The sequence below is a fragment of the Artibeus jamaicensis genome, unplaced genomic scaffold (assembly GCF_021234435.1).
Source record: "Artibeus jamaicensis isolate MK-2021 breed Jamaican fruit bat unplaced genomic scaffold, CSHL_Jam_final contig_700, whole genome shotgun sequence".
Lineage (NCBI taxonomy): Eukaryota > Metazoa > Chordata > Mammalia > Chiroptera > Phyllostomidae > Artibeus > Artibeus jamaicensis.
Window position 1 is genome coordinate 10,385,377 of NW_026521930.1, and position 21,207 is coordinate 10,406,583.

At 51.6% G+C, this 21,207-nt stretch overlaps 1 protein-coding gene across 5 annotated transcripts; it reads left to right on the top strand.

The window, feature by feature from the left end:
• Nucleotides 1-1,868: 1,868 nt before the first annotated feature.
• On the top strand, nt 1,869-21,187 carry NTN3 (netrin 3). Of its 5 annotated transcripts, XM_037157293.2 has the most exons (7): nt 1,869-3,223; nt 3,295-3,483; nt 3,560-3,709; nt 3,830-3,880; nt 4,026-4,100; nt 20,156-20,264; nt 21,099-21,187. In XM_037157293.2, the coding sequence occupies exons 1-6, from the start codon at nt 2,296-2,298 to the stop codon at nt 20,245-20,247; spliced, it is 1,485 nt and encodes a 494-aa protein (XP_037013188.1). In that variant the 5' UTR covers nt 1,869-2,295; the 3' UTR covers nt 20,248-20,264; nt 21,099-21,187. The 5 variants fall into 5 exon arrangements, with proteins under 5 accessions (XP_037013188.1, XP_037013191.1, XP_037013187.2 ...); XM_037157296.2 differs by lacking the exon at nt 4,026-4,100; XM_037157292.2 differs by lacking the exons at nt 20,156-20,264; nt 21,099-21,187 and adding an exon at nt 4,841-5,917.
• Nucleotides 21,188-21,207: the final 20 nt, after the last annotated feature.

The following is a 21,207-nucleotide window of genomic DNA, read 5'->3' on the forward strand; positions in this document are numbered from 1 at the left end:
CAAAGTGAACATGAAGGTCCCTGCTCTCAAGGAACCTCAATCTAGCGGGAGACTGATAAACTGGTAATTAAAATACAATGTGATAAATACTATGATGGAATTAGCAGAGGTTATAGGGGACTCATCTCATTGGAAAGAAAGGTTGTCAAGGTACAGAGAGCTGGCTCAGTGGCTTGGAGCTGTGAATTTAAAAATTAATGAAGCCACAGTTTGACCTAAAACAAATTCATGTAGGTATGTATATGTCACTGACAGGATTCAGATTTCACACATTAAAAACCTGATTTAAAAAAATGATTCGTGTTTTAAAAAAAATAGGAAGCTACACTCTGCCAGCTCGCTCGTTTGCTTACAGCTCTGTGTTGTAAGGGGCACATTCTCTTTATTGGGAAGTTGAGGGACAGTGCCTCATGACACCTGCTCTGTGGGTACCCACAGCCATCCTGTTGCTGCTAAATGTGAAGGGAGAAGCCAGCAACCCCTGTGACCCTCCTGGGTGAGCCCTTCCAGAGTCTCCCATCATCTCGTCATTCCCTCCGCACACACCCCGACCCTGCATTTGTGCCAGTCAGGCTGGGAATGGGCCTGACCAGAGGGTGTCAGTCTCTCCAGGTGCCTCATCACTCTCTCTTCCTCCTTCTTCTCCAAGGTCAAGGCCTCTTGCTCTCTCTTCTTCAGTTTCCCAGGAGGCTCCAGTGTCCTCCTGCTCCTCCCCTCCTAAATAGCACATGCATTCTGCTTTTCTCCGTCCTCTTGTGAGTCCTTGCAGTGTCTCAGGCCCAGCAGAGGATGGTAGCTCCACTAATACAGACAAGTGGCCTCCTCCACTGGCTGCAGGGTTTGGCCTGGAGTCAGCCTCCCATCTGAAACTTTAGGCCTCAGAGCTCTCTCATGTGGGATGTGTTCCCATGTTTCTTTCCCTTTCCACATGGGGCCAACTCCTTCTGGGATGCTTGCCCCCCTTCCATCAAGGACCTCAAGGTGGTTGGGAAGGGGTCTCTCCATCCAGAGTGATTTCTGGACCCTCGTGGCTGGGGCCACTCTCAGCTGCAACTGCCCCATCCCCAGCTGGTGTCCAGGTTACCTACCTGGGCTTCTCCTGAGTTTCCCTGCCCAACCTTACTGGTATGTGGGCCAGGCTCAGGGGTAAGGCACACACATCTGTAACCAACACCCCTACCCCCATGAATGAAACCCCTCTCCCTACCTCTCCATAGGTATCCAAGCCCCCCTGAACAAAAGGCAGGAGGGACTCCCGTATGTTGAACCAACAGCTCATCAAATACCCCAACCCAGCTCTGGGAATGCTAAATAACAAGGCATGTGGCCAAAGAGGAAACTGAGGCTTGAGCAGTTTAAGGAATGTGAACTATACGGCTGGAAATTAGAGCAGCTTAGACTCAAAATCAGACCTGGTTCCCGTCCTGGATTCTTTCTACTGGAGCAGAATGCCGCCTTGGGGACACCCCACAACCACCAGGATGGCTTGGTTTCCCATGCCCTGAGAATGTCCTTTACCGACATCAGGGAGCATCCAAGCACCAGACTTCCCACCCAGGGCACAGCCTGCCTGATGAGCCTGAGGGAAGAACCTGCCAGACCCCCTGCCCAGCATGTAACACAGCCCCAGGATCAGTCAAGGTCTGGCTGCCTGCCAGTGACCCTGCTGGGTGGTCTTCCACAGACTGCGTGGCTGAACTTTCCCCTCCAGACCCCTCCCGGCCGCGCATTCCTGACTCCTCGGCCCCTCCCCCGCTGGTTTAGCCTGTGTCTGAATCTGCTTCTGATTCCCGCTATGCCGAGGAGGCCCCCTCTTCTCCCCTCCCTCCTTCCCAGCCCCTGCAGCTCCGCCTCCGGCTGGGCCCGGCTAGAGCCTGCTGCTCACCCCCACCCCTACCTGGCACTCGCTGCAGCCCGGAGGAGGTAGCGAGGCCCCGGGCACCCCAGGGCCCGCTCTCCTTTGGCAATTCCCGGGAGGCCGGGAGACCTGCTCCCGTGGGTGAGTGTGAGCAGCGTGCGGTGGGTGGGGCCTCCGCAGGCGGAGGCGCCGGGAGCTTGGGCGAAGGCTGTCATCGCTCCAGGCCCAGCAGGAGGACTCGCCAACATTCTTGCTGCTGCACTAGGCCCGGGGCTTGCCAGTCTACTCCCACCTCTGGGCCCCCGTTGGGGCTACCTGGAGCCTGGGGTTGCTCAGCATTGTGCACCGGCCCGCAGAGCTTCGGACTGGAGCTCTACCCACTGGAGGGCAGCAGCGTGGGGCCACGGCTAGCTGGCTGACACACGGAGGTTCCGGCCATGCCCAGCTGGCCCTGGGCGCTGCTGCTGACCGCGGGCACGCTCTGGGCCGCGCTGAGCCCTGGGCCGCCAGGGCACACTGACCCCTGCCACGATGAAGGGGGTGCGCCTCGAGGCTGCGTGCCTGGCTTAGTGAATGCGGCCTTGGGCCGCGAGGTCCTGGCGTCCAGCACGTGTGGGCAGCCACCCACGCAGACCTGTGACTCCTCTGATGTTCCACGTACACATTCTGCTGCCCTCCTGACCTTCACAGGGGGCACCACAAGCCCTCTGTGCTGGCGTTCGGACTGGCTGATGCAGGCGCCCCTCAACGTGACCCTCACAGTATCCCTGGGCAAAACTTTTGAGCTGGTGTTCGTGAGCTTGCGCTTCTGCTCCACGCCCCCTACCTCAGTGGCCCTACTCAAGTCGCAGGACCATGGCCGAAGCTGGGTGCCACTGGGCTTCTTCTCCTCCTGCTGTGACCTGGACTACGGCCGCCCACCTGCCCCTGCCAATGGCCCAGCTGGCCCCGGGCCTGAAGCTTTGTGCTTCCCTGAGCCCCAGACGCAGCCTGATGGTGGTGGCCTTTTGGCCTTCAGCGTGCAGGACAGCAGCCCGCCAGGCCTGGATCTGGACAGCAGCCCTGTGCTCCAAGACTGGGTGACCGCTACGGACATCCAAGTAGTGCTCACAAGGCCTGCCATGCTGGGAGAAACTGGGGGCTCCGAGGCCATGGTCCCTTACACTTACTCAGCCACTGAGCTCCAGGTGGGCGGGCGCTGCAAGTGCAATGGGCATGCCTCACGGTGCTTGCTGGACACCCAGGGCCACCTGATCTGCGACTGCCAGCATGGCACCGAGGGCCCTGACTGTGGTCGCTGCAAGCCATTCTACTGCGACAGGCCGTGGCAGCGGGCCACAGCCCGGGAAGCCCACGCCTGCCTTGGTGAGGCTTTGGAGGGTGGTCTGGGGATCCTGGACCCAGCCAGCCTGCCCCTGACCCATCCCTCTCTGCAGCTTGCTCCTGCAATGGCCATGCCCGCCGCTGCCGCTTCAACATGGAGCTGTACCGACTGTCAGGCCGCCGCAGTGGCGGTGTCTGCCTCAACTGCCGGCACAATACTGCTGGCCGCCATTGTCACTACTGCCGGGAGGGCTTCTATCGAGACCCAGGCCGTGCACCAAGTGATCGCCACATTTGCAGGGGTGAGCCTGCACATCCTCACCCTCTAGTTTCCAAAATCCCCAGATGGGTTTCTGACCATTTCACCTTTGTCCTCAGCCTGTGACTGTCATCCTGTTGGTGCTGCTGGCAAAACCTGCAACCAGACCACAGGCCAGTGTCCCTGCAAGGATGGTGTCACTGGCCTCACCTGCAATCGCTGCGCTCCTGGTTTCCAGCAGAGTCGCTCTCCAGTGGCACCCTGTGTTAGTGAGTGACCTCGTCCTGCTTAGGCTGCCCCAGCTCCCTGCCGCTGCCTACCTGTCTGTTGAGTGCTCCAGGTCCCCCTGCCCCGCTCGAATGCAGGCCATTCTTCCACCCTCTCTGCAGAGACCCCTGTCCCTGGACCTACTGAAGAGAGCAGCCCTGTGGAGCCTCAGGGTGAGCGGACACAGATCGCGGTCCTAGACTGGCATGTCCATGGGGGGCAGGGGTGCTGTGGGATCAAGAAGGGGAGGAGGAAAGGTTGAGGGAAGGAAGTGGGGGATCTGTGCCAGCCTCCCTACTACCTTACCCCCATCCCCAGACTGCGATTTGCACTGCAAACCCACTCGTGGCAGCTACCGTATCAGCCTGAAGAAGTTCTGTAGGAAGGACTATGGTAGGCAGCCCTCAGGTCTCCTGCCCTCACCTTCTCACCTTGTCCTCCCCACTTTTCCTTTGGATACCCTGACCCTTGCTGGGCCCCAGACCATTCCTCAGCCCTTGGGTCTCTCATTGTGCCCTCCCTCTCCAGTGGGTGTCCTCTGTGGCTCTCCTCTACCTTCCCTCCCAGCCAAGGACACCCAGTACTCCTCCACATGACCTGCCCTCTTCTAACCTGACTCTGCCTCCCTCTCACCCTTGCTGCTGCAGCGGTGCAGGTGGCGGTGGGTGCACGCAGCGAGACACGTGGCTTGTGGACACGCTTCCCAGTGGCCGTGCTCGCTGTGTTCCGGAGCGGGGAGGAGCGCGCAAGGCGCGGGAGCAGTGCACTGTGGGTGCCAGCACGGGATGCTGCCTGCGGCTGCCCACGCCTGCTACCTGGCCACCGCTACCTGCTGCTGGGGGGCGGCCAGGGAGCCACGGCCGGGGATCCAGGGGGCCGAGGGCCCGGGCTCAGCGCCAACCGCGGGAGTCTCGTACTGCCCTGGCGTGACACGTGGACGCGGCGCCTTAGGAGGCTGCAGAGGCGGGAGCGTCGGGGACGCTGCAGAGTGGCTTGAGCCTGCGGGGCCAGGCTGGGGCTGGGCTGGGCACTGCTCCTACGTCAAGGTGCACATTCAACTAGTGCATCGTCTACAGACGAGTCAGTGTTTGCATACCACGCGTCGCCATCTGGGCCCCCACCCGACTTTGCAGGACCTCCAGCCTCCAGCCTCCCTCTGTGCCTCCAGCCAGGGCCCAGAAGGGGTTGTGACCTACACAGCAACACAGAGGGATGTCATAGCCCCAAAGATCTGTTTGGAAGCTTCTTTTGGCCATATCCCCGAGGATTCTTGGATTCCCCTACACTTGTGCTATCTGCCCCCTCCAAGGTGGGGGGTACCTTGACACCTACAGAAGGCTGCGAACTTCCTTGTGGGGTCCAATACTTTGGGGCTCTGTGAACACTCCAGAGGCCGCTGTGACCCGCCTGCCCATGATGTCATAGTCCTTCAAAAGGCATTCTCATCTTTATAAAAGGCACTGGAACATCCCCCAAAAGGTTATGCTGTTCCTCATGAATCCAGGACCCACTCATTATAGGTCTGAGAACACACCAAGGGTTGGTGTGACTCCACTCCTCATGGACTCTCATAACCCGCTAGAGAGCGCTATAACTCACCCATAGGCACTGTGGCCACCACAGATGTCCACAGACCCCGTTGGGGATTGGTGACATTGGTTCCCCTACCCCTTGCCACAACCCGCAGAGGGCGCTGTGACTCCTCCCCCAACGAGGATGGAGGCCTCTGGTTCCCCTCCGTCCCCGGTGCCTGCCGTTTCTCTGCCGGTTAGGTCTATGCCTGTCCCTGTCTCTGCAGCGTTTCTGCCTGTGTTCTGCCTCTTTCTTGGCCAGTTGTATCCCTATCTCTTGTCTCCATCCAGCTGTGTTTCTCCGCCTTTGGGCTTTTCCTCTAAAGTCCTGCTCTTAGGATCCCCGGCGTCCCTGCTCCCACTCGTAGCCGGACGTCGTGCCCACACGGACGCGCGTTCCCTTATCTACACGCAACCCGGGAGGGGGCGACAACTCCGGCGGACAGCCCTCCTGGCTTTTGATGCCCCTAGCCCTATCCTTCGAAGAGCCTGGTAGCCGCCCGCCCACTGGACTCCCTCCAGGAGTAACCGTTCGCGAACCCCTGCCCCTCTGCGCCAGGACTGTCCCAGTCTGGACGCTGGTCGTCGGCGCGCATGCCCAGAGTCCGCTGTGGCAAAGACCCGGGGCGCCCGGGGTGGGCGACCAGTGGCGCGTGCTCGGTGGGGGCGGGGCAGTCTGCGCGCATGCGTAGAGAAGCCCGCGCTCAGTTGCGCGGCGAGCTGAGGAGAAAGCGGTGCGCTGAGCGCTGCAGCACAGCGGAGGAGGTGGGTACACAGAGGGACAGGCGCTGGGCGTAATGGTCTGCCGCAGGGCCTCAGGGATTGCGGGACCAGGTCGCCGGCTGTCACTGCGGCGGGGGCATACTGAGGGAGGGGGCGTGGGGGTCGGGACTGTGGGGCCTCGGTACGAGGTGGGGCGCCGGATCGGGCCGCTGCGCGGAGGTCCGGGGTCCACGGCCCAAGATCGTCTTCCTGTCACTGCCCGCCGCCCCCGGCGCGGCCCCGCAGAGCTCGGCTCCACCGGACACTCGCCCCACGGGCAGGGCCATCTGCGTGCTGGCTGGCCCATGGCTAGGCATCAGTCAGAAGGAGCTCTGTGTCACCCCTTCCTCGGGCCACTGTCTGTCTCTGAGGGGTAAGAAATTCTCTTTTAGACTCGAAATTGCAACAGAATCTCTGATAACGTTTTGCCGTCTAAGACCTGCAACTGCTCCTTTTCCTGCCTTTTGCTTGCCTCAGGATGACATGCCCACCTACTTGCTTCCTGACGGTTGAGTCCTGTCTGGAAGGTTCCCCTTTGGCATGACCACTGGGCTCAGAGACAGAAGCGTTTCCACAGAGTCCCTGGGCACTGTGCTATCTAATCTAGAGGTTGGGGATGGGCTACACCTGGTCATGGTTTTCTCCAAGCAGGGGTACTGGTGACCTTACCCAGTATGGCAACATGTGCCATGGGTCTCCTGGGTAACCACTCTTTGGGCTAACATTAAAGACCAAAGGTTGGCTAAGGACCACCTGGGTTGTGTGGAGGCACAGGTTGATTATTAGATTAGTGGTGTGCTAGGAGATACAGTCCTAATGGCTGATGTGGTGGTGGTGGTGGTGGTGTGGTCATTCCAAGTCATTAGTCTGTGTGCTTTTCCAGAGCCGATAGAAGCATTTGAAGGTGGTTTTCTATATTTTGCTGTATATTTGCTTGGGACTCAGCAAGGACTGCTAGGCACTTGCATTTTAAAAAGACTGTGCCATTATTCAACAGATGTAGCTGTTTCCTCCACTTGAGGGTGAGGGCTCCATCTTCACATTCTATCTCCAGCACATAGTAAGCAGTGGGTTTGCTTAATTATCTTAAAGACAAGTATGCAGGTTCTTTTCATTTTAAGGAATATAGGCTGGAAGAAACAAACCCAGATAAGAATAGGACAAGAAACCTCACAAAGGTGTTACATTTACAAAGGTTTACAGCCAGTGGAACAGCCCCAACATACAGCTTCCTTTTATTCTGAAGGTTGGCCCTCATCCAATCTTCTCAGCCTTCAGATAAAGCCTTTACATGAAGTACTTATCTGGTAGTGAATGCTTTGTTTAGGAGCTTGTCTGTCTCTATGAACAGGGCTGGAAGCACATTGGATTCATTTTTGCTCCCCCATTGCCTGGCATGGAATGGGCCACGGCTACCACTTGAAATGGAACAAGGTGCTAAGTATAACTAGTGTAGTGGTTTTCATCTGGTAGTAAGGGTGACCTTCCGTGGGGGTGCAGGAGGTGGGTGTAGAAGTAATCTAGCTAGGCTTTCATAACAATAATAAAATTCACTCCCTGGATCTGCAAGTTCACCAGCAGGTGGGTCTCACCAGCTCTTGTTGAACACACCCGCCAGGACTGTCCAGAAGGCTAAGTGACCTTGGGCACGCATTGTTGCTTCTAATTCTCATTACAGTCTAAGGTAACCTCAGATGACATATTTAAGCTTGCTTTTAGGTGGTTTCTGGTTTAAAGTACATAAAGACAATGAAGCAGGTTATTAAAAAGCACTTAACATTTATCCTGTTCAATGTTTTACCTGTTTGAGCATACCTTTTCTGTTATGAAAACTCTGTACCTGAAAGAACCCTTTTTTAACTTGAAGCAGCAGTTTCAGTGACTGTTTCAAATGTCACTTTATCAAGGAAACAAAACTTTAAGCTTTGTACTAAGAATCAACTTCATTATTTGATGATTTCAAAAAATTCTTTCCACATAACTTTATTGAAATCATAATTCACATGAGGAAGGCCTGTACCCTGTGTTATGTGGCTACAAAGTTGAGTGACTCTCTGCCCTTATGGAGCTTACATTACGGTCAGGAGACAGGCAAATGAACTGTGGCACTGTGGGAAGTGCTTTCATACAGGGGGCAGAGTGGCATTCAGGTGGCCTTTGGTGGCAGTTCTGAGAAAGGCTTCAGCTAAATTTTGAAGAATGAATAGGAATGGCAAGAGCATGTGAGGGAAAGAGCCTTCCGGGCAGAGACAGTGTTTGTGAAGTAACAGGGGCATGACCCACCTGTTAGAACAAGAGCAGTGGGTAACTCTGGTGGTTGGGATAAAGAGAGGGAGATGAAATTAAGGAGCTAAGCTGGCAGTAGATTGGAAGAGGCCTTGAGTACCAGGCCTGACTTTGAATTTTACCCTGGGAGCAGTGGGAAGTCACCAAGAGATCTTGGGTCTATGAGTGACTGATCAGATTGCGTTTGCCAGGGTGGATTGATGAAGGGTTTCACTGAGACCTGGTTGGTTGAGGGACCACCATAGCACCTCTAGAGAATCAAGGCCCAGCATTAATAAAGGACAGTGAGGTACATAAAGGAGAGCAAAACCATGAGACAAGCAGCTGTGGGGGTAGGGGAAGGGTAAGGGAGAAAGGAGGATTTAGAGAACAGTCCAAGATTGAGTGACTAGCACCTGGTCCATGCCACAAACAGTGTGCAGGAGGAGGACAGGCTTGGGGGCAGGTGATGACTTGAAGTTGGGAGATGTTGAGCTAAGGAATAGTAAGACTTCTCAACAGTAGGTGAATATATGTCGGTCTGGAACCAAGAAGAGTGTACTGGGCTCAAGAACATTTTGGGGACTCCTTCCTGTGTAGCAGTAAAGCCAGGGAGTAGTGGGATCGGCCTTCCCAGAAGAGTATATGGAAAAAAAAGAAGACTGAACCCTGGAGGCACCTAATGTTTTATATCTATAAACAGGGTAGATAATCTAACAAGAGTTCTCATTAATAAACCCTTGCCTTTTTTGAGGTGTGGAGTCAGGATAGTGGGCTTTTTATTTCTGTGACAAAGGCCCAGTTTGTTGGTTAGTGTAAATGGCAAGGTGTAAAAATGCTCAAGGTGCAAAAATCACGCAGTCAATTCCAGGGGTCTTCCTGTCTCGTGTTTATTGCATTTTGGGACACTTCTAGATTGTCACTCATCTCAAAGGACCACTTTTCCCTCCAGAGTAAAGATTGGTTTTCTCAGGGTGTTCTTACAATTAGATCTCTGAAAAAAGGTCTTCTGAAACCCAAAGATAGATCCAAGTTTGCAGAATTTTTCAAGTCCCCTCACTGTCTTTCCAGGACCCCAGTTTCTTTGTGGTACCTTAGCGTTAGCAGCAGGGGGGACTGTTGAGGATACAGAGGCCAAGTATTTGATGGCTCCTCCCCACTGTTTCTCCCACACTGAGGGGTAAGTGGGGAGGGTGAGGAAAGGCTGATACTGGGAAAGGAACCCTGGTCTACCCACAGGACTTGGCCCAGCTTCTGGATAAGTGCATGGGCTATTAGGAGTTATTTTTGTTTCTGGTACCTGCTCTCTTAGGAGATGCGAGACAAGATCTCACTCTGTCCTGTATAGTTATGTCATCCCCTAGCCTGGTTGGGTACTACACAAAGATATGCTGGCAGGGGTCACATGTGAATAATCATGGTTTCTCCCTCCATTCCATTCAGGCATACTCTCTTCTTTTACAGGTGATTGAGAACACACTATACATGGCTTGGCTTGTTTTTCATAATCTGAAGCTGTGTGTCTGCCTAATTGTTACACAATCTTAATGGGGTTACCATACACATTGAGGGTTGTTTACCAATGGGCAATTCTGTTACCAATAAAAGCCCTGTGCCCTGTGAAGTGTCCTAAATGTCAGTTATTACCTATGTCCTGCCAAAAGCTCCCCTCATCTGTCACTTCAGCCTTTCCTTGAATCATTTTGTTCTCCTTCCCTAATTCTCCCCTAATTTCTTTTCTGGCAAGGGTCATTTCAGCCTTCATATCTTGGTAAACCTGTGGGCCTTAAAAGGATTTGGGTGTATACATTAACTCCTCCTGCCTCTGGCATGTTTTTCTGCCTTCTTGGGCTGACCCTTCCCCAGGACACAGAAGCATGTGGCTTCCTCAACAGCCTGGTGAACCCTGGGCCTCTGTTTCAGGTCCTTTGACTTCTTAGAGCCTATGAGGCTGGACTACAGAATTGTCTTTTAATCTGAGCCATAAATGGCGCTCACTGGGCTGCCCCCTTAAAGAGCTGAAAGGCTTGCCATCCCAAGTGACTGTGCTGTCCGAGGCCCTTTCCTATGCCCATGCTGTTTCTACTGCCTCCTGGAAGGAAGGCTACCACAGCCTTCAGGACTCAGCTGAGGCAGCACTGGCTCCCAACCCCTCTTTCCTGTGCTGGGGGTTTAGATACCCTGAGCTTTCCTGTCGTAGCACCAATACCTGAGCTGGCACGGTTAGTACACCCATGTCCTCACAGTCAGAAGCTCATAGAGACCTGGAGCTGGGCCTCACATCTTTGTATTCCAGCTCTTGGCACACTGGCATTCAGGAAGTGTCTTGAGGACCTATCAAAATTAATAAATCTGCAAGATTCCTGGTTCTGTTGTCAGATCTTAAAATACTATGGAGACCAGCTATGTGCCTGGCCTTCAGAGGCCCACCTGTTGAAGGCACCCCATTTGGAATTCTGACCAGTCAAAATCCTAATGCTGCTGACAGCCTAGTTCTATTTCTCTGATTCTCCTTCTGTGCAGCTAGCTGGTTTATCTTGTGCCCTGTGGGTATTTTCCCAGACTTGCTATTGGGAGGACCCTTTGGTAAAGATCCTGAATTAGCAGACCCCCATTCCAACCCCAGCCCCTTCCTGTGGGTAGGCCAGACCAGGCCAGGAAAAAAAGTTTTCTGCCTGAGAAAGGGATGCAGGCAACTGTTTTGAGTGGCTTAACAAAGTTGGGACACTTTCCTGCTTGGGCCCACGCCGTAGGCTTAGGCACCCCTGGTAAGACCTTCATTTGAACTTCTGACAGATGGCTGGCAGACGGGCCAGCCAACTGGCCTGCGGTGCTGTGACTAAGGCCTAATGCTAATGCCATTAATGGTTACACCCTTTGTAGCTGGCACGTGCCCTCCATTGTGTGCTATAGCAAAGGGCCCACTATCAAGTTCCCCAGTAACTGGCTGTCTGATAGTCACTGTGGAATGCAAATTGTCATTAATATTTGAGAAATCCTTGTGCTCTGCTTCAGGGCTGAGGCAGAGCATGGCCTGCCATCCCATCGTGTGAAGATGCCTGCTGGGAAGGTCATATGCCTAAACATTGCTCCCTGTTGTTATTGTTTAGGATTAAATTTTCCTCTCAGGCCCAACTGGTTTGGGATATTTCTGAGTCTCCATCTCTTTCCTTCTTCCTGGGTGTACTGGGTGTGCTGTGAGACACCTGGCTCAAAAGTCACAGTATAGAGAAGAGCTGGACTCATAAGCAGGCCATCACAATGGCCAAGAGTTAAAACAGATTTAGATAAGGCAGGGTAGAATGCAGCCAAAGAATGCCTGGGACTTAGGGAAGGAGAAGGGGACATTTAGGCTGAGGCTTGATATAGATTGGACCAAGAGGAGACAGGTGTGTCCTGTCTTTCTTCCTGTCTGTGGACATACCTTGTGTCTGTGTCCCGGAGGCTGTAGTTGGTGCTGTGTGGGCAACCTAAAACTGCCTTTGGGGGGCAGGTAGGGCCAGATCCTAAGGGGATGGCAGGGGATCCAGGACATGGTTTCAGGTAAAGAGCGGGGCAGAGCACACTGGGAGTCAGAACTGAACATGTTGGAGTCACATGGAGTAGGCAAAGAAAGAAATGTTCAAGAAAGCAGTTGGAAGTACAGGACTTGAGTTCACCGAGGATTCTAGGCTGAGACGAGGATGGACTCCTGCAAAAGGGATATTTAAGAGACAGGCAGAGGAACAGCAGAAGCCACAGAGGTGAGAAGACAGACATGAGGGAAGAGTTTCAGGAGGCCCAGGGAGAGGAGACCTGAGAGCACTAAGGTCAGTTGTGTGTGCTTCAGGGAGATAAGGGTCCAAAAGTATCAGTTAAATTATCTGGCAGCCAGGCAGTGAAGGTGGGAGGGGTGGGAGGCAGGTGTAGCCTGCTCTCATCAGAAATTTGACGGGGAAGGAGAGGAGAGGCAGAGCTGGAGTAGAGCATCAGGTTCTGTGAATGTCTGTTTTAGAGTATGTAACAGCAGAAAGGGACCATTAAAAATGCAGGAGAATTGGGGTCCCCAGGAAGTGAGATCCAGGACCAAGCGTAGGGGTGCAGCTCAAGAGCCAAGGTCAGAGAGTAGAGGAAGCTCCTGCCTGGCATCCCGTTCTCAGGAGAGAAGGAGGACAAGGGCTGAGGGCCGATGTGAAGCTGTAAGTTAGTATGAGGAATAGGAGAAGGTTCTGGCAAGGCATGCCAGGAAGGGCTGCCAGGTCATGAGCAAGGCATTGTGATTTTTCCCTCTACACTTGGTGTACCAGCATGGAGAAGCATGCTATCAGTCTGGCTTCTCCAGAGGATTTTGCCATGGCTGAGATAGAAGCACAGAAGGAGCTTGGAAGAACAGGTCTAGGCTGAGCAGGCAGAGGCATAAAGCCATAAGGGACTGGTGGGTGAGGGAGATGGGGTCATGCGGGTGGGAAGAGGGCAATGAAGAGCTCTAGAAAAAGGTTAGGAGAGAGTGGGGTTGTGGTATGCTACCTCTGGGTGGAGCAGTTTCTGATGCTGACCAGGATGTAAAGACTTCTGAACGTGAGGAGTTTCACACCAGGGCTACCTACTCAACCCTAGAGCTTTGTGGTGGCAGCCAAGGAATGGAGGCCATGAGCTGGAGAGAAAGGGGCAGAGTCCTGGGGAAAGTCTCAAGGGAGTGGGGAGCCAGCAGGGTCCTGGGCAGAGCCTGCTGCTACCTGACCAGAGGAGAAAGAATGCATTCCGGGAGAGGATGAAGTGATGGATTATTTCCCACAGACAAGTTCCAGAGAAAGATGAGAGTTGAGAATGGTGGTGAGGTAGGCAAAAAGAGGGCAGCAAGGCAAGGGAATGCAGAGGATCAGTGACAGTTGTCACCTCAGTCAGTAACAGTGTCACCAATGGCCATCCACAGAATTCGGAATCATTCTACAGCTGAGACAGAGTCCTAAAACTGTGTCTCTGGGGGCTGTAGCAGATTCCTGGGGTGGGGTTTGACATTTCCCTGGCCACTCCCTATGGGTGGAAGGATAGGGCCTCTCATGAAGAAGTTAAACTTGACTCAGGCTTGGAGAGAGGAAGGTTCCTGCATAATGTAACAGGAGAGGGTGCTCATCATCAGCCTTAGAGTGCATCTTGTTCCAAGCCTGTCCCTGCCCCTTCTGGTTGTCCATGGTGGATGGCCTCAGTAGTATCTCCTGAGCCCTCACCTCCTTCTACCTTCCCCTGCCCAGAAGCCTTCCAGCTGTCCCATGACCCTTGCCCCCTACCCTGATGCCCTGCAAGCTGAGTCACACTCTCAACCACCCAGATGCACCCTTCCTTCCCACACAGGTTGTTTTCTCTTCCCTGTCCTGCTGCCATATTCCTCACCTGTGCCTCCTGTCCGTGGCACTCTGAGCATCTCCTTATCAGGCAGTGGACATGTCCTATAATTACTCTGTCTTTCTCATCTCCAGACCTTGCACACCCGAGGGAGTGAGGTGCTGTCACCTCTGCCTGCCTGTCCCCTGATGCCAAGTAGGTGTCAAGAGACTCATTCATTCTGCTGTGTCCCTGCTTGCTCCGCCTCTGCAAGCTCCACCTCACTGGGGATTGATGGTCTCTAAGGCAGACAGACTAGCTAGAGAGCAGATGTTCTGAATTCTGCTCTGGGGAAACAGAAGAGCGTGCATTTTGTTGTTACATAGAACTGTTCAGGCTCAGAACAGAGCACCTCACTGCCCTTCCCTCCTGTCCTCACCCGGTCATCTGCCATTCTGGAGCTGCAGTCTCCTTCCTCTTAGTTCTTTGTTTCCTGGTTCCACTCCTGGAAAACAGATGTAACATTGCTCAGAGAGGAGAGGAAGAACTGAGACACAGCAGCTGACACCCACAGAGCATCCATCCTCCCGTGGTAGTGACTAAGGTCAGTCAGGCTGAGCCCTGGGTCCTCCAACCATGAGCTGTTCCTGCAGCCAACATGGGGTGATAGTCAGGGCCAGGCTGGGGAGGGAGCAGTAGGAATGGGTAGGCAGTCCTGGTAAGTGCCAATCTTCCTCTGCACAGGGTGCCTCTTGCCCAGTGACACCACAGTTGGCACTTTGGTGGCATCCTGGTGTGTGTGTTGGGGGGCTGTCTGTGAGGTCAATTGAGTGAGAAGTCCAGGAGCCAGCATGGGTCTCTGGGCTGAGGGCTGAGTGTCTGGGCAGGACCTTGGCATGGCAGCCCAGGGTTCTGCCTACAACCTGGGCGGCCCTGGCATTTGCTTGAGAGGCATCTATGTCATAAGAGGCACTTTCAACTCCAACATGGAGAGCCACCTCTGCCAACCAAAACCCCACCCTGGGGCCATAATTCCCTGTTTATTTCTTAGATCCTGCCCCTTAGGTCACCTCATCTGGTAGAATCCAACCCCTAGACAGTCTTTTAGGTCCACTGCATCTTCTCTATCCTCTCTGGCCAGACTTGGCCCAGTCCTCCTCGTGCCTCCTCTTCTGGACTCTACCGTCCTTTCTCCTGGGCCACCAAGGGGATTTTTCTAAAATGCGTATTACCTTCTGCTTAGACTCTCCTCCAGCTCCTTCATGTGGAGGGTGATGTCCGGTCTCCTAGTGCAGCTGGCACTCAAGGCCATTAGCCTCCTCTTATCCCACTTTCAGCCACTCAACACCACCTGCCTGAGGCTCCCCAACTTGCTGTGTCCTCCCTCATGCACCTATCTTTATGGTACACTCGGGGCACCATTGCTCCTCCTTCGGTGTTCATGTGGAGTCAGTGACCTGCCTTGGTGGTCTGCCAGTCCCCTGCCTGGCCTCGTGGCACTTCCTGTGTGGGCTGTGATCATTACCGTCCTCGAGAGCTGTCTTTTACTCTCTTGTCCCTGGTGCCCTGCCCAGGACCCAGCACAGAAAAGGCAACTCAATATAAGTTTGTCAAATCAATAAAAGTTTGGAGAAGGGGGAGTCATGATGGGGTGCTGGGTCCCCCAGGAAAGGCAGACTGAATGGGAGGTGCAGCGCCCAATGTTGGTGGGTGGTAAAGATGGAGTTGCCCAGGCTTACTGTGCGGGCCTGTGTTTGTCACATGAAAATGAATTTGTTTTCAAATTCAATTCTTTGGGAAAATCATGTTGTCTGCTTAAGAGGTGGGAAATGAAGAGGTCCTGTGACTCATCTGAGCTGAGTCAGTGTTTTGGGACAGCAGGTGGCATGGAGAAGCTATCCCTGAACTTGCTGGGGAAAGAACATGGGTGGGGCTGGCTGTCTTGAGTGGGAGATTGGGACCTCAGGCACTGTGGAGCTGTCGCTCTGGAGGCTGACAGACCAGGGGTCGTTCACTCTGTACTTGGAGACCCCCCCTCCTAGGTACCTCTCTGTATTCAAGTTTCCTTATGTATAAGATGGAACACATTCCCATGCCATGGCAGTGTCCTCAGGACTAGAGATGGAAATGCCAAGATAAATTGCCTGACAGCCAGCAGCTGTGGGATTTATGTTTGGCTGTCCCCGAGGATGGGGTGAGAGGGGGTCCTGCTTGAACCCCAGCTGCTTGGTCCTGACGTCTCCTGCCCAACTGTCCACATTAAAGTCTTGTCCTTCCTTCTTTATCTGCTTTCCCTCCCACCCTGGTCCTGATCAGAAATCTTGGAGGTCTGCATGCAGAGCCCATAGGTGGCCTGGGCTCCTCCCACCCTAGCTGGCCACCTCCTTTCTGTAGGCACTGTTTGGGGAGTTCTCTGTGGGACTGTGAAGCTGCAGTTACTGCAGGGAGCCCTTAATGCTTTGGGTCTCAGAGTCTGATGTGAACTTGCCCTTGGCAGACTCAGGACAGAGTGCATTGGCAGCATTTGTCATCATGACATTATGGGGAACTGGACAGAGGTGTCACTGACATAGCAAGATAATATTTGGGGGAAATAGAAATCACTCATTTCCATGAAAGTTTTTATTTTTCTATTTAAGAAATATTTGCTTTCCATCAGGTAGCCTGAACTTTCAAAACAAGCACAATCATTGTGAGGGAAAAGTATGTGAGGGTGATTGGAAGGGACTTTCTGGGTGGGAAGCAGCAGCACAGCAGGGAAGGGGAAGGTCTGTCAGAGTGGCCACTTGGAGGGACCATCCCTGAGAGAGAGCAGGGGACCTGTGGGCCTGTGGGAGAACCTTAGTGGTAGCTTTCTGTGCTGCACCTCTGCGGGACTGATCAAGCATTGAGCCACCAAAACCCTGTCACTTCCCAGACATCTCAGAGCCAGTGCCAGGCCAGGGGACCCAAAGGAGCAGTAACATTGGGATGCCCTCAGGATGAGTGAGCTGTCCTGGTATGTCAGGCTAGTGCTTTCTATAAACAGTCTCAGTTAATCCTGACAATTGGCTTTTAAACACATCTGTTGGAGTATCCCTTCACTGCTTCCCGCTGTGCTTAGGATAAAATCCAAGCCCCTCCCTGTGCACAGTCCATTCTGTGGGTGTCTCTGCTGCTCTTGCTCTTGTTCATCATGCTCTGCCACACTGGTGCCCTTCTCCTCCCAGAACACACTAAGCCTGTTCCTACCTCAGGGCCTTTGCACTTGCTCTTCTTGTTGTTCAGTGTGACTGTTCCTCAGCTCTTCTGGCTGCTTCCCCCTCATCACGTAAGCTCTCTCTAAAATCAATTAAAAAAAGAAGAAAACCCACATATAACTTTTGACTCCACCAAAACTTTACTAGCAGCCTATTGTTGACTGAAGCCTTACCAATAATATAGTTAATTGACACTATTTTGCGTGATATATATATATATATATACTGTATCTTACAATAAAGTGAGTTAAAGAAAATATTATTAAGAAAATCATAAGAGAAAGTACACTTACAGTATTGAAAAAAATACTTGTGTAAGTAGATCTGTGCAGTACATGTTATTCAAAGGTCAGCTGTACTTCCCTTACATTGCAAGTTCAGGGAGCTGAAGGCAGCTGGGGCCAGCCCTCTCCCACAGGGGTGGGCTGATACAAAGGCGTTAGCTCAGAGAACCAGTCCTGCTCCCACCCCCATTCCTCTGCAGTAAACCTAGAGGGGTGGCCTCTAGATGAGTGAATTCATTGTGGTGAGAAACCATTCTCTCCCTCCCTCTCACTCTGAGTACCAGGGAAAGTGCACCTGCCTGCGGGGCCTGCTGGCTGCCTGCCTTAGACTGCCTGAGCAAGGTGAGTGGAAGTGAGAGTGAGGGAGATGTCACCCACACCCCAGCCAGTGAGTCCCAGTAAGAGCTGAGCCTTCAAGTGTCACATGGGGACTAATTCAGGTGAGGTGGGTTGTGTTTGTCAGCTCGGTTTTACAGACAGGCACCTGCCTTTTGGGGAAGAGCCATGACTTGTTTGAGGTTCAGGCAAATAAGTGGTGAAGCTGAACTTTGAAGCCAGGACTATCTGACTTGAAACCAAATCATTTTCCACATTTACTCCTGCCTCCCTTCTCTCCCTCGGCCTTGTCAGGAGCTGGGGGACTGCGGGGAACAGGTATTGTGCGATGGCTTCATGATGGCTGCACCGTGGCCGCATGCTGCAGGTGGAGTAACAACAGGGTGAGAGCATCACTTCAACTCTAAAACAGACCTCTAGGGTGTGAGCATCCAACTAGATAATTTAATGTTTTTGATCTGTTCCTTGTCTCCTGACTTCCCCTTCCCAGTAGCCAGCCTTAACAATCTAATTCAGCTGTGAATGTATGTGTAAACATAAGGAAAGGTTTTGTGCTAACATGTGAGCAATGGTTGATTATCTTAGGTGGAAGAGGGAATAGGATTGAAGGGGTAATGTATATAGGACTTTATATTTTTACTCTGTAACTTTTTTGTGATTATGCATTTATGTAAAAAGAAACCTAAGGAAACCACCCTGGAACTGGTTTTATGGATGCCTGAGAAAGGTCACTGTAAGCCTTTTTTCCCAGCCCAGCAACACCATACTCTCTTCTTGATGCAGGCTTGGGGAGGAGGCCTGTGGGGATCTAGGGGCCTCCTTTAGGGTCTCCTGCATGTGTTCTTGCCTCAGAGTCCCTCTGAATCTTTGTGTCCCTGGGCAACTTGCTGCAACAAACAAAACCATGCGTCCTCTCTGAAGGAACTTTGCGAGGTGTGATAATCACTTTTGGAGTTTCCAGTTTAATATTCAACCCGAATCTGAAGCCAGTTGAGTGAGGGTTGGGGCTGGCGTGCCCTGCTCTTGTTCTGTTTATAAACATGTTTATCGCTCTGAGAAAGAGCTAGTTCCTTTCCACACAAACAGGATGGGCTTGGGGTCTCTCCAGAGGTTAGTGGGCCCAGAGCCTAGAATGAAGATTTAAAAGCTATAGGTAATTTACACATGGAAATTGTAGAGTGCAACCTGGGCATGGCCATGAGGGCCTGAGTGGGCCTGTTGGCCTGGTCTTTATAACCTGGAGAAGAAGGGAATCCTCACTGCTTTCCCCTCCAGAACATAGCAAAAAGTCAACCCCAACTAGGGTTTCTTTTCTTCTGAGGAAGAAGGTTTCACACTGGCAGCAGGCCTAGTTCTACTGTGGGCAGGGCTTTTTCCAGTGGGCTATATTAAGTGGATGTTTTCAGAAAACCTTATTTTAATTAACGTTTTCTATGGGGAAGCCCTGATGAAAGCAGTGTCAATGGATATACTGTATATGCAAAGAAAGTGGAGCAGGGACTTGAGCAGATATTTGTACACCCACGTTCACAGCAGCATTGTTTACTTTGCCAAAATGTGGAAACAACCCAAATGTCCATCAGCAGGTGAATGGATAGACAAATTGTGCTCTATTCATATAATGGAATGTTATTTAGCCATAAAAAGGGATGAAATTCTGATAAATGGGGGTCCAGGGTGAATAGGTAGAGCACAGAGGATCTTTAGGGAAAATAGTCCATATGATATTCTAATGAGAATGCATGTCATTTTACATTTGTCCAAAACATAGAATGTATAACACCAGGAGCAAACCTTCATTAATCTGTAAATTTTAGGTGATTGTGTTGTGTCACGGTAGGTTCATCAATTATAACAAATGCACTACTCATGGCAAGGCGTGTTAATAGCAGAGGAGGCTGTGCATATGTGGGGGCAGGGGGTATATGGGAAATCTCTGTACCTTCCTCTCAGTTTTTCTGTGAACCTAAATCTACTCTAAAAAATAACGTTGTTAAATAAAAAAATTTTATTTGGTGCATGCTGTAAGTATAGATGAATCTTGAGGATATTTTGATCAGTGAAATAAACCAGACACAAAAGGACAAATATTGTATGATCCCACTAATATCAAGCACTTAGAGTAGTCAAATTCTTTTTTTTTTAAGATTTTTTATTTACTTATTTAGAGAGAGGGGAAGGGAAGGAGGAAGACAGGGAGAGAAGCATCAGTGTATAGTTGCCTTTCATGTGTCCCCAACTGGGGACCTGGCCCGAAACCCAGACATGTGCCCTGACTGGGAATTGAACCAGCAACCTTTTGGTTCACAGGCCCACGTGCAATCCACTGAGCTACACCAGCCAGGGCAGAGTAGTCAAATTCTTAGACACGAAAAAGTAGAATGGTGGTTGCAGGGGAGGAGGGTCAAGGAGTTAGTGTTTAATGGGTACAGAGTGTCAATTTGGGAAGACGAAAAAGTTGTAAAGATGGATGGGGGTGATGTTACACAAACAGTGTGAATGTACTTAATGCACACTTGCAAACCGAACTGCACACTTGCAAATGGTTAAAATGGTAAATTTGTTATGTATATTTTACTGTTAAAAATCATATCAAAGTGCTTTCTTAAGACATCTCATAATACAGGTTTTATACTATAATTCTTTATACTCATTATTCTTAAGTTATTATTTGTTTTTTATATTTACAGATGAATGTTCTAGATTCAAGAGAAACCGGAATGATCTGGCTGTTTACCAAAACCCACTGAAGCAAACCCTTGTGACATCTGCAGACACTTAACCATTGTAGGCAGAAAGGTTAGTCCGAGGCACATGGGCGGACCATTGTGAAAGCTGAGGACAGTAGCCTGTAGCAAAAACAAATGTTAGATTATGGTATCCTCAGCAGTAGACTTCTGTCTCACTGTCTACCTATCAGCCAGAGAGTCCATATAGCACATTTTACCCATTTTTTAATGTCTCTCCGAATTTCAATAGTTGCCCTAAATGGAGAGACAGCACCAAATCCCCCAATACTTATGGTTCATTTGGATGTAAAAATATCTAATTCTGGAGCTGTGACAGCTTCATTCATTTCTCAGCCTTCATGTCTATTCCCCACCAGTACTTCTCCTCTGCAGTACCTGCCTGACACCTACCTGGCATTTTTAGAAAGAGCTAGCCTCTGAATTCTAACCTGGGGACAGTGGGGCAGAGTAGGTGTGTGTTTTCCTCATGACACACAGATGCTTAAAGGCCTGAAGCCTTCACGAACTGAAGCAAAGCATCTCTTGACTTAAATCAGTCCTCTTAATCAATCACTTTTCAGAAGGTCCATGGGCTTGAGGGCGTGTGGGAGTCTGATTGGTCTTCCGCCACCTAGCCGGGAGCTGTTTTCAGCCGGGTCAGGCTCACTCTCAAAGCCCTCCTGGGGACTCGTTTCTAGCCTCTCGATATTTTATAATCTGTGTGACCTGTTATAGTAACTTTATAAGCCCCATGAAAAGATGTGCTACACTTCATAGTGAATTCTCACAATATCTGCTTATCTTAAATGGAAGCCCTTGTAATACTGTAGAGTGAAACAAAAACATGTCCTTTAAAATGTGAACCTTTATACTTGCATACTAAGTATGGTTTTTAATCCTATAGGGTATGGCATGGCAAACAGGTTAGCAGAAAAGTGTCTGAGAGGGGGCTGGAGCATTTAGCTGCTATTTGCCCCGTCCTGGCATCCCAGGGCCCTTCTCCCAGATACGCC

What these genes read in the sequence shown, in the direction of transcription:
- NTN3 (XM_037157291.2), top strand. Translation starts at nt 2,296, where the DNA reads ATGCCCAGCTGGCCCTGGGCGCTGCTGCTGACCGCGGGCACGCTCTGG. An exon ending in CAGCCCTGTGGAGCCTCAGG is followed by an intron (nt 3,881 to 4,025) that starts GTGAGCGGACAC and finishes CCCCATCCCCAG; the next exon opens with ACTGCGATTTGCACTGCAAA. An exon ending in GTTCTGTAGGAAGGACTATG is followed by an intron (nt 4,101 to 4,354) that starts GTAGGCAGCCCT and finishes TTGCTGCTGCAG; the next exon opens with CGGTGCAGGTGGCGGTGGGT.